Source organism: Notechis scutatus, chromosome 2 (genome assembly GCF_049901735.1).
Source record: "Notechis scutatus isolate UNSWTSFEM ecotype Mainland chromosome 2, rNotScu1.2, whole genome shotgun sequence".
In the NCBI taxonomy this organism is placed as follows: Eukaryota; Metazoa; Chordata; class Lepidosauria; order Squamata; family Elapidae; genus Notechis; species Notechis scutatus.
Genome location: NC_142010.1, coordinates 5,317,460 through 5,329,706, shown reverse-complemented (window position 1 = coordinate 5,329,706; position 12,247 = coordinate 5,317,460). Strand labels below are relative to the sequence as shown.

The window sequence follows — 12,247 nt, the reverse complement described above, 5'->3', positions numbered from 1 at the left end:
TCCCAGGCAGAAAAATGTGGCAGCCTCCAAGCTCCCAAGTAATATATGGCTTCTAAGGCTGACAGCCAGGAGTGGGATGCAAAATTTTTAACAAGAGTCTAGTTGAGAATCGTGAAGAGAGCAAAGAAAGTGGATGTTCCCCACAGAGTTGAATCCCTTGAATGAATGAATCCCCCCTTGAACTGCAGCCCCCAAGACTGAAGTGATTACCCTCACTTTCGCTTTCTGCGCCGAACTCTCCCCTCTCCTTCAGCTCCTTCAGGACTCTGCCCAGAGACCGATGACACTGCAGCAGGGAGAATTCCCATTGGTGCTTCAGCTCGTTCTGGCCCCTCCGATAAAAACGCTTCCTCCCATTCCTCCCCTGACACAGACACACACACACACGTGCTCATTTCATCGTAGATTCCGCCGTAGGAAGAGCTGCTGTACTGGATGACGGGGGGGAGGTAGCGAGGGGAAGTCGGGGATCACCCACAGACACCCCCAATCCGAAGGGAAGCCCCGGAAAACTTTCCGCTAAACCAGGGACAGGCGCCGCTTCGCTTCGGGGCAGAAGAAGGCGATTCCCCTCCTTGAAACCCGCATCTCCCTTGCTTCAGCCCTGACCGCCTCCTCAGAGGATGAAACGCCCCCAAAAGGAGCCTCCGGATCACCACACGCGGCGAAAACGCCCCGAAAATCCTTGGCTCGTCCGGCTCCTTTCCCGGCTGCCTCAGGAGAGGATTTGGGGGGCTGCCCCAGAGGAGAGAGAGGGGGCCAAGCTCCCCTCCGAAGCGTTAGAAGACGGGAAGCAACGGGTGAAGACTCTCCCGGGCGATAAGAAGCGACGGAGAACTGGAGAGAAACTGCCTGACGGGGAGGACAATCAGCCGGTGGGACTCCTTGCCACCAGAAGTTATGGACGCTCCGTCACGCCTTGAAGAAGAGACTGGGCAGCCCCTTGTCTGGAATGCTGGAGGTTCTCCTGCCCGAGCAGGGGGCTGGAGTTGAAGACCTCCCAGGTCCCTTCCAGCTCTGTTATATTCCAACTGCAGGCTGTTCTCGGTTCTGCCCATCAATTGACCTCCTTTCTTACGCAGCCTCCATTTTCTTCCCGTCTTGGACCTGGACCTGATTTTCCTTTCACTTTCATGGGGTAAAATAGGAACCCACGACTGGCAGGTGCAACTGAGATTTAATATGGGGGAATCACGCAGCTGCTTCCCAAAGGAAGCGGGAGACACGGAGAGAAACTTGTAATTTTATATCAATATAAATGGATTTAACATTCGCAGCAGAGAAAGACAGTCGGGAACATCCTGAGGTAAATCTCAAGCAGCCGGAGAAGAAAAAGGCAGGAAAAAAGGGAAACGCCCCCTTTCCACCCACAGCAACCAATCAGAGCGCAGATCCCCTCAGGCAGGAGCGTCCTTCACTCAGCCACAAAGGGGAGTTTCCTTCTCCAGCCATTAAATGGAATATTTTTTACATTTAAAGGGTTCAAAAGAAAGAGACCCAAAATGACTTTGCTTTTGTCCGTTAAACTGAATTGTCAGCTGGAATGTTTTTGTTTTTTTTAAATCTTGCACTGCTAAAAAGAAGTCAGCATCTTTTTTTTTCTTTTTCTGGTGCCTTAGACTTTCTTTTCCCCTCTTTCTCCTTCCCTCAATTTCCTATTTCTATTTTTCTTTGTGATTTGTATAATAAATCAATAAAGAAGATCTTGAGACTCCAGAAAGAATGCAGAGAAGAGCAACAAAGATGGAGGCTCAAAGATATTTTAAAAAACGGTTGCTGGAACTGCGTATGTCTGGTCTGAGGAAAAGAAGGACGAGGGGAGACATGGGGGCATCTTCCAATATATCAGGGATTTTCACAAATAAGATTTCTCTCTTCTCTTCTCTAAATAAATATAGAAGTGGACCTAATGAAAGAGGTGGAGGTGGAGTTGCACTTAATAGATAAGAAATAACCAAACCGCTCTAGAAAAGCCACAGAAGAAAGACGAAAACCTCCTTCGAGGCATTTGAGATCATATAAAAGGGGGGAAAGAAGCACAGACGTAGAAGCCTTTGTCTGACAGGGAACCATGGAGAGGGGCCTTTCTCTCTACTCCCAAACCCATCATCCCTGCCCCCTCCCTTCCCCCTCCCATCCGCTCTTCTTTCCCGCCCTTTCTAGCATCAGGGCACTTTGCCCCAAATCCCCCAGGGGGCGCCCTCCATCAAGGGAAGGGAACTCTAGGCGCTTCCCCATTGGGACACTGGAGGGCGAAAGTCACGGCTGCCTTTCCAGCGGAGGGGGTGGAGGAAGTGACATCACTGAGCCTCTCTAGGACACCGCACTCGCTCTCTTCGACCGTGGTGCGCCGCAGGAGGCGGAGAGGCTGCGGGAGAGTCTGACGGGAGGGGGACATCCAGACGTGCCCCGGGTGAGGTGGGGCTGTTCCCGGGTCCCATGCTCCCCAGCCGCCCTCTCCATGCGAAGCGGGGGGGAGGGGAGGGCAGGCCTGGCGTAGGTCCAGCAGGAGATGAGAGAAGCCGGGTGAGGAGGAGGAGGCAGGATTCGCATCGGGCTCCCCGAGGGCCCGATCCTGTCTCCGGAGGGGAGAGAAGCGGGGGGGCGGTCGCGGCCTCTTCAGCTGCATCCTTCCCGGCCCTGCTGGGGTGGGTGGCCTGGGCCCTGCGCTGGGAGGAGCCGCTTCGACTGCGGGCAGGTTGGGGGAAGGGGGTCCAGGGGCTGATCCTAGGCGTCGGTTTTTCTCTCCCTCCGAGATTCAGAACCTCGGAGCCCTCGGCAGCCTTTGAAAGCCAGGATTCCCGGGGGGGGGGAGGAAGAGAGCAGAAGGACTGGTACTTTGGCTACAAAACAAATTTCCAGTCCTCTGATTTGCGCCTCGCTTAGGAGACCAAACATTCCTGCTTTGCAACAGCTGAGAAATGACTTTCCCGGGGAATTTTCTCTTCTTTGCTTTCTTCCTTTCAGCCAGTGGCTCAGACTACTAGGTCAATCAACGATAGACAGAGCGATAGATCAGTTGATCCAGAAGTGGGATTACTTTGCTGAAAGGCACTGAATGTTTTGCAGAATCGATGAACTTGATAAAACTTCCCCAAATATTTCTTCACTGAAAGCAATTTTCAGATTTGCCCATTTGCTCACCTAAAATGTGTTCTTCTGCCACGCACAGCCATTTAACTTAGTGCATATCTCTGCTTTGGGAATTTGGGAACAATGGAACAGAATAACAGAGTTGGTAGGGATCTTGGAGGTCTTCTAGTCCAACCCCCTGCTAAGACAGGAAGCCCTATAACATTTCAGATAAATCGCTGTGCAATTTGTTCATAAACACCAACAGTGTTGGAGCACCTACAATTTCTGGAGGGAAGTCCTTCCACTGATTAATTGTTCTCACTGTCAGGAAATTTCTCTTTACTTGTAGGTTGGTTCTCTCCTTGAATAGTTTCCATCCATTGCTTCGTAGAACACTGCTATCATGTCACCCCCTTGTCCTCCTTTTCATGAAACTCGACATACCCAATTCCAGCAACTGTTCTTTATATGTTTTAGTCTCCAGACCACTAATAATTTTTGTTGCTCTTCTCTGCACTCTTTCTAGAGTCTCAAGATCTTTTTTATATCTGGCAACCAAAACTGCATGCAATATTCCAAGTGTGGTCTTACCAAGGCATTATGAAGTGGTACTAACACTTCATGTCATCTTGATTCTATCCCTCTTAATGCAGCCTATGATTCTGTTGGGGTTTTGGGGTGGGGGGCAAATGTAGCAAACTGTTGACTCAGGTTTAAGTGGTTGTCCACTAGGACTCCAAGATCCCTGTTGCACTTACTACCGTTGATCCAGGTATCACCTATTCTATGCCTGTGCATTTGGTTTTTCTTTCCTAAATGTAGAACCTTACATTTCTCACTGTTGATTTAGTTTTGTTAGATGGGGCCCAATCTGTCAATCCTTCTATATCTCGAGCTTATCTTCTGGAGTGTTGGTATTCCTGTCAATTTGGTCTTGTTGGCAAATCGGATGAGTTCCCCTTCTATCCTCTTGTCTAAATCAATGATGAAGATGAACAGATCTTGTGAATCCTCCTGTTCTGTTCTTTTTTCTGTGTCCAGGAGGGTCTGGTGTCCTTCGAGGAGGTGGCTGTGTATTTCTCTGAGGAGGAATGGTCTCAGCTGAATCCTGACCAGAAAGTGCTGCATTCGGAAGTCATGCTTGAAAACCATAGGAATGTGGTCTCTCTGGGTAAGAGTTTTCTACTCCCCAATCAAAAGAGAGATTATAGTTAGTTTTTTTTATTAAAAAACCACTGATCAGATATTGTCTCCTGGGAGGGAGAAGGAAAGAATCTGGCCTTGTCATGCTCCAAGGAAGGAAAAAGTCAACGTCTCTTTGCTTAGATGCTTTCTGTGCCATTTGTTATCTGTATTTTTCCATTTCTATTTGAATTTACCTGTGGAAGCTGAAAAGAACGAGGTGTGCTTTTATGTGTCCCCTGGAGCAGGGGTTGCTAACCTTTTGGACCTCAGGGACCACCAAACTCATAATTTTAAATTCCACAGACCAGAGACCCTGAGAAAATCCCCAAAAAAGTCTGTAGGAAAATTCCCCACCCCGTTTTCCTACTGATCGATCATCCTTTATTTGGGATTGCAGGATACAGTCTCCAGTGTTCTCAGGGGGAGAGAGAGAGACTTTTGGCTTCATGCAAGGAAAGCAGCAGAAGTCTTTCTTTCTCTCCCCCATACACCGCGAGCAGAATGCCTTGCACGGTCCCAAAGACTCATTTCTGATGGTGTTTGGGGGAGAGAAAGTAAGACTTTTGCTGCTTTCCTTGTGTGCAGCCAAAAGCAGAAGAAGAAAGAAGTGGAAAGAAGCAGCCGGGTGGCCAGGCCAGGTGTGTGGGGCACGTCTGGCAAGTTCCCCCCTTCCACATTCCCCCCCCCTCCTCACTACCTCCTGTTGTTCACAATGCAAGCTACGCAAGACTTATGTTCCCACACAGCCTGGATTAATTGCTTTGAGGGTGACATTTCTCTACAGACCACCAAAATTTTCTCGCGGACCATCAGTGGATCCAAAGCAACTGAGGGCAGGACAAGAAGCAATGGATGGAAACTAATCAAGGAGAGAACTTAGAACTAAGGAGAAATTTCCTGACAGTTAGAACAATTAATGAGTGGAACAACTTGCCTCCAGAAGTTGTGAATGCCGCAACACTGGAAATGTTTAAGAAGATGTTGGATAACCATTTGTCTGAAGTGGTGTAGGGTTTCCTGCCTAAGCAGGGGATTGGACTAGAAGACCTCCAAGGTCCCTTCCGTTATTCTATTCCATTCCTTAATTCAAAACTGACTCTGAGTGAGATTTGCATATATAGAGATAATTGTAAAGAAAGAGATGTTTTTGGATATTTTCAAAGATTTCATGACTCATGAATATAGAAACCATCATGTCTATATAACACCACTGTAGGCATGCAAATATACAACCTAATGGAATTTCGGAGAAATTCAGAAGGAAATTCACTTGACTTGCTATACTTTGATCTTTTTCTCTAACCTTGTTCTCATTTTCATTTCCCTTTTGCTTTGAAGGTAATAATGTGCAGGAGAATCAAGATTCCTGTGAAGTGTTCCAAGTGATCAATGCTAAAGATGGAACTGAGAAGTTTGGAATTCAAATGGAATTTGAAAGCCACAAGAGAAACGAGTCAAAGAATTGCAACCAGGAAAGCTCATCTTCCAGTGATGCTCCGATGCAAGACTTTCTTGTCCAACAAGAGAAAATAAGGAAAAAATATACTGGGAAAAGTATGAAGCTAATCAAAGCTGAAGTACAAGTAAATGAACACTATTTAACCCAAAACAAAAGAGAAGATGCTATAAGAAGACACAACGGACAGAATTACACTGGGACATTAAGTCTTTCTCTTGGGAATAACTTCCTTACATCTCAAAAAGTGATTGACACAAAAGAGAAGCCTTATAAATGTTTGGAATGTGGAAAATGTTTTAGAACAAGCAGGGAACTTACTTCCCATGAAAGGATCCACACAGGAGAGAAGCTCTACAAATGCATGGAGTGTGGAAAGACCTTTGCTCAAAGAGGTAATCTTATTTCCCACAAGACGATCCACACAGGGGATAAACCATATAAATGCATAGAGTGTGGAAAGACCTTTGCTCAAAGAGGTAATCTTATTTCCCATAAGATGATCCACACAGGGGAGAAACCATTTGAATGCATAGAGTGTGGAAAGACCTTTGCTCAAAGAGGTAATCTTATTTCACATAAGATGATCCACACTGGGGAGAAGCCGTATAAATGCATGGAGTGTGGAAAGACCTTTGTTCATAGCAGTACACTTACTTCCCACGAAAGGATCCACACAGGGGAGAAGCCGTATAAATGCATGGAGTGTGGAAAGATGTTTGGTCATAACAGTGAGCTAAAAATACACAAAAGGATCCACACCGGGGAGAAGCCTTTTAAATGCATGGAGTGTGGAAAGACCTTTGCTCAAAAAGGTAATCTTATTTCCCATAAGATAATCCACACAGGGGAGAAGCCGTATAAATGCATGGAGTGTGGAAAGACCTTTGCTTATAGTAGTGGCCTTAGTGGCCACAAAAAGATCCACTCAGGAGAGAAACCATATAAATGCATGGAATGTGGAAAGACCTTTGCTCAGAGCAGTGCACTTACTTCCCATGAAAGGATCCACACAGGGGAGAAACCGTATAAATGCATGGAGTGTGGAAAGACCTTTGTTCAAAAAGGTTATCTTATTTCTCATAAAAGAAGCCACACAGGGGAGAAACCATATAAATGCATGGAATGTGGAAAGTCATTTGGTCAAATAGGTCATCTTATTTCTCATAAGATGATCCACACAGGGGAGAAGCCATATCAATGCATGGAGTGTGGAAAGACCTTTGCTCAAAAAGGTGATCTTATTTCTCATAAAAGAGGCCACACAGGGGAGAAGCCGTTTAAATGCATGGAGTGTGGAAAGACGTTTACTCGTGGCAGTGGTCTTAGAAACCACAAAAAGATCCACTCAGGAGAGAGGCCATTTAAATGCATGGAATGTGGAAAGACCTTTGCTCATAAATGTAATCTTATTTCCCATAAAAGAAGCCACACAGGGGAGAAACCATATAAATGCATGGAGTGTGAAAAGATGTTTACTCGTGGCAGTGATCTTAGAAGACACAAAAAGATCCACTGAGAAGAGAAGCCATATAAATGCATGGTATGTGGAGATAGTTTTGTTCACAATGGTCATCTTACTTCTCATAAAAGGATCCATGCTTGGGAGAAATATAGCAATAGCAATTCCGCTTAGACCTATATACTACTCCACAATGCTTTACCATACTTTCTGAGCAGTTTATAAAGTCAGCATATGGTCCCCAGCAATCTGGGTCCTCATTTTAGGGACCTCAGAAGGATGAAAGACTGAATCAACCATGAACTGGTCAGGATCCAACTCCTGGCTGTGGACAATCAGCCTCTGTAGTACTGCATTCTAACCACTGACCCACCATGTCTCTATAGATTTGTATGTGTGTGCATATTGTGCCTTTCTGATCGAAATGAGACAAGGTTGAATCCAACAAAATGAAACTTAATGTGGAGAAAAGTAAGATTTTACACCTGGGCAGTTAAAACAGATTACAGAAACCTGGCTCAAAAACAGTAACTATGAGAGGGACCTTGGGAGTCCGAATGGATCTCTTAAACATGAGTCACGTGTGTGCGGCAGCAGCCAAACAAGCTAATATAATCCTTGATTGTATAAACAGAAGCATAGAATCAAAATCACGTGAAGTATTAGTACCATTTTATAAAGCCTTAGTAAGTTCTTCTCATCCTTCCTGTTACCCATCTCTTCCAACTTATGACTATAACCGTGTCGCTTGTATCTTTACAATTTACATTGTTTTATTTGTTCCCTACTATGATTTGATTGCTTTTTAGTAACCTATGACTATCACTAAGTGTTGTATCTTGTGATTCTTGATGAGTGTATTTTATTTTTTCTTTATGTACACTGAGAGCTTATGCTCCAAAGACAAATTCCTTTTGTGCCCAATCACACTTGGCCAATAAAGAATTCTATCCTATCCTATTGCAACAGGAGAGATTATTTGGAGCTTAGTTCAACTCTGGGGTCCTTAGGGGCTACTGAGCTTGGTTGTTTCCTTGGAGACATTGAATTACCAAACTAGGTAACTGGGTCAGATAAATTCCCTCCATCCCTGAATTTTGGACGCTCAGCGGAAGGTGGAGTGTGTGGTCCCTCCTTCCACAAGAGGGAACTGACATTTTCTGGGGGTTCAGAGGGGAGGAAGGAGAAGCTGCTTGTACCAGGTGGATGTTGTGAACCACAAAGAATCCAGTTGATCAAGATTGGGAGAGGGGGGAGAAGGAGAGGGAAATGGACAAGCCTTGGGGTCAACTGAGGAAGATGGGATTTGTAGTCCTGGGGCAGGCATTTGAAAGAGACTGTAGTCCACAGAAGAGAATATCTGGAGGTTGGGTTAAACTCTGGTGTCGTTGGGGCCCTCGATGTTTGGTTTGCTTGGAGACATTTCATTACTCAGCTAGGTAACATCCTCAGTGCAAAAGAGAGGGGGGATTGGCTGCCTGTTAGATGCTCTGCCAGAGATTGTGTAGTTCCCTCCTGGATGGTTCCCTGATTGGAGGATTGTTTTCTGCCTGTTTGTTTGTCTGGTGCTGATCCCTGCTTATCTATTGGCTGTTGGAGAGGAGTTGTCTCTTTTTCATCTCCTTCCTAGGTTTTTTGTGTGTGTGTGTGCAAATGTGAGTTATCTCTCTGCATCTATTGAAAACCAGAGATTGACCTTTTAGGATTACTGGCTAAAGAACTTTAAATAAAAATTGGAACTTTATTACTGTACAAGCTAGTACAAGTAGGAATTCTTAATATATAAAACTGGAAATATACCTCCATTCCAAATTCCAAATTTTTTCTTGTCCTGGCTATATCTATTTTGAATTTGCAAATAAACCCACCGGTCTACTTGTAGCCCTTGTTCTTGGAGATCTTGCCATGATTTTAAAGTTCCTTGCGCATCAGGAAGGTTTTTGTATTTTATCATTTTATTAAGATCTAGATTATTTGGATGTATCATCGCCTCCATCGTTGAGATCCAGATTGGAATTTTTAAATAATATTTTTTTTATTTTGTTCCAATTAGCCAATAAGGAATCTCTAATTATATGTTTGTGGAAATACTTCTGCTTAACTTTTCCAGTGTCCCATAAAAATGCGTGCCATCCCCTCTGTAAATCGTGGCCTTCTAGAAATAAGATTCTTTTATTCGACAGATTTACCCACTCTTTCAACCAAAGTAATGAGGCTGCACTATAGTATAATTCCCAATTTGGGAGTGCCATACCTTCCCTGCACTTCATATCTTGCATTGCCTTTAGGTTTATCCTCGGTTTTTTCCCTTGCCAAATAAATTTAGTAATTATCTTGTTAAGTTCCACAAAGTAATTTTTATGTATTTTTATTGGTATTGTTTGGAATAAGTAAATAAATTTGGGCAGAATGTTCATTTTTATAGTGGCAATCATCCCTAATAGGGAGATTTGCAATTTAACCCATATCTCTAAATCTTTTTTGACTTGCTGTAATAATTTATTATAATTATTTTCCATTAGAGTTTTGCATTGAGCCGTGAACCAAATTCCTAAGTATTTAACTTTTTTTACTATTTGTAGTCCCATTATCCTTTCCAATTTTAGTTTTTGTTTTTCTGTTAAATTTTTAGTTATTAATTTTGTTTTTTCCCTATTAATTTTAAGTCCTGCAACTTCCCCAAATTGATCTAACTCTTTCAATAGTTCTTGACCTGTTTCAATTGGTTCCTCTATGAAAAATACCATATCATCCGCAAATGACTGGAGTTCATATTCTTCTTTTTTAATTGTTAGTCCTTTTATTCCTGGGTTCTGTCTAATTTGTGTAAACAATGTTTCCAAAGATAATATGAAGAGCAGGGGAGATCATGGACATCCCTGCCTGATTCCTTTCTCTATTTTTATTGAGCATGTGTACTCTCCATTAATTATAATATTCGCCTTTTGTGAATCATAAATTGTAGTCACGATGTTTTCAAATTTAGTGCCTAAATTCATATTGTAAATTTGTTGGATTAGGAATTGCCAATTTAGATTGTCAAAGGCCTTCTGTGCATCCAAGAATACAAGGGCTATTTGTTTTTCCGGGTGGGCTTCGTAGTATTCCAAAACATTTCATACTATTCTTAAATTATTCCTAATTTGTCTATTGGGAAGAAATCCGTTTTGATCTTTATATATATGTTCATTCAATATTTTTTTCAATCTATTTGCTATAATTGTGGTAAATATTTTATAATCAGTATTTAACAGGGAAATTGGTCTATAATTTTGTATAAGTCGTAAATCTGAATCTTCTTTTGGAATCAACGATATCAGTGTCTCCTTCCATGAATCTGGCATTCTTGCTGCTAGTAGGACCTCATTATATACTTCCACCATGAGAGGTCCTATTTGTTCTCCTATTTTCTTATAAAGTTCCCCTGGTATCCCATCGGGTCCTGGGGTTTTATTGTTCTTTTGGTTTTCTATTGCTACTTTTAACTCGGGCCACGTAATGTCTCTAGTTAACATTTCCTTCATCTCCTCCTTGATCATTTTATCTTTAGTAATACCCAAATAGTTTCTTATCATGTCCTCATTTTATAAAGATCTTCAAAAAATTTACATGCAATTTCTTTTTTCTGTTCTATCCCTTGTTGGGCATCCCCGTTCTCATCTATTAATTGGTAGATCAATCTTTTTTGTTTTTCTTTTTTAAGTTTGTAGGCCAACCACCTTCCTGGTTTATTGGCCTGTTCAAAAAATATCTGTCTGGCTGTATTCAACTTTGAAGCCATTCCTTCTTGTTCGATTAAATTTAATTTATGTTTGGTTATTATCATCTGTTTTTTCAATTTACAATCTTTTGGGGTGTTTTGCAGCTGAATTTCCAATTCTTTGATTCTTTGTTCTAATTTATTTTGTTGGGCATATTTTTCTTTATTTCTTTTAGCAGTGTATGATATCGTTGTGCCTCTTATTATTGCCTACATTGTATCCCAAATATTCTGTTTCGTAGTTGCCTCATTATTATTTTCTTTTAAAAAATAGTCTAATTCCTCGTCAAGTCTATTCATAAACTCTTTCTCTTTAATTAGCTGTGTATTTAGGGTCCACCTTTTCCTTGGTTTCTTCCTACCTTTTCACACTATCTGAATCGGATTGTGATCTGCCCATTCGTTTGGTAAAATTTCAGTCTCTTTTAATTCATTTACTAATTCACCATTCATCCACACCATATCGATTCGTGTCCATGATTGGTGAGGACTGGAGTAAAATGTAAATTGCTTTTTCTCAGGGTTCAATTTCCTCCACATATCTATCAAATTTAGTTCAATCATCATTTCTTCACATGTTTTCGGTAGTTCTCTTTTTCTTCTTCTCCCCCCCCCCCCACTACTGTGATCTTTCTGGTGGTCCACAATAGCACTGAAATCCCCCAAGATACAAATATTCCTTTTATCTAATTCCACTATTTTCCCATGTAATTGTTTAAAAAATTCCTTTTGGTTATCGTTAGGGGCATAAATTACCACTAGAAGAATTGGAATTGATTTAATCCAAATTTGTAACACCAGAATTCTTCCATTGGGGTCTATCCAAATTGGCTCTGCTTTCATATCGTCTTTCACATATACTGCTATCCCTTTCTTTTTCCTAAAATCTGCTGGCGACGTGTACAACTTCCCTAGCTTGGGGCATTCTAGATATTTTTCTTCTTCCTTCCTTATATGAGTTTCCTGTAAACATATTATATCTGCATTTTGTTTAATTAATTTGGTTAATATTCTTTTCCTTTTTATCCTAGAGTTTAGGCCATTTATGTTAATTGATAGTATTTTCTTTTCTTCGTCCATCACCTAATTAACTCTTGCTCTTTGTCTTGTAGTTACTCCTGTCTCTCTTTGTGGCTGATTGTGCGTCTTCGGTTCTTCTCTCTCTTGATGTTTGTTTTTCGAATTCCTATGATTCCCATCTCTATTTTTTTGATAGTCTTGGTCATCTTGCGAATTCGTTTCTAATTCGTCTCTACTACTCGATTCTTCATGGCCTATCAATCGTTCATAGAATTCTTGAGCTTTTTCC

The 12,247-nt window shown here is 42.2% G+C and overlaps 4 protein-coding genes across 10 annotated transcripts in view; all 4 read left to right on the top strand.

Moving 5' to 3' along the window:
* LOC113425264 (uncharacterized) overlaps window positions 1-12,247 on the top strand; it is a 96,989-nt gene that overhangs the window by 19,109 nt on the left and 65,633 nt on the right. The window lies entirely within an intron of this gene.
* Window positions 1-12,247, top strand: part of LOC113425266 (uncharacterized) — a 99,479-nt gene that overhangs the window by 45,276 nt on the left and 41,956 nt on the right. The window lies entirely within an intron of this gene.
* LOC113431860 (uncharacterized) overlaps window positions 1-12,247 on the top strand; it is an 82,792-nt gene that overhangs the window by 45,276 nt on the left and 25,269 nt on the right.
* On the top strand, window positions 2,325-8,144 carry LOC113425259 (uncharacterized). 5 transcript variants are annotated; one of them, XM_087953032.1, is made up of 3 exons: window positions 2,392-2,526; window positions 4,117-4,246; window positions 5,599-8,144. In XM_087953032.1, exons 1-3 carry the CDS (start codon window positions 2,440-2,442, stop codon window positions 7,233-7,235), a joined length of 1,854 nt encoding a protein of 617 aa, XP_087809158.1. In that variant the 5' UTR covers window positions 2,392-2,439; the 3' UTR covers window positions 7,236-8,144. The 5 variants fall into 5 exon arrangements, with proteins under 5 accessions (XP_087809160.1, XP_087809161.1, XP_087809159.1 ...); XM_087953031.1 differs by lacking the exon at window positions 2,392-2,526 and adding an exon at window positions 2,821-3,683; XM_087953034.1 differs by lacking the exons at window positions 2,392-2,526; window positions 4,117-4,246 and adding an exon at window positions 2,325-2,345.

Coding starts and splice junctions, on each gene's coding strand:
- LOC113425259 (XM_087953031.1), top strand. CDS start 3,504: ATGAAACTCGACATACCCAATTCCAGCAACTGTTCTTTATATGTTTTA. Junction 3,684..4,116: donor TACCAAGGCATTATGAAGTG/GTACTAACACTT, acceptor TTCTGTGTCCAG/GAGGGTCTGGTGTCCTTCGA. Junction 4,247..5,598: donor TAGGAATGTGGTCTCTCTGG/GTAAGAGTTTTC, acceptor TTTGCTTTGAAG/GTAATAATGTGCAGGAGAAT.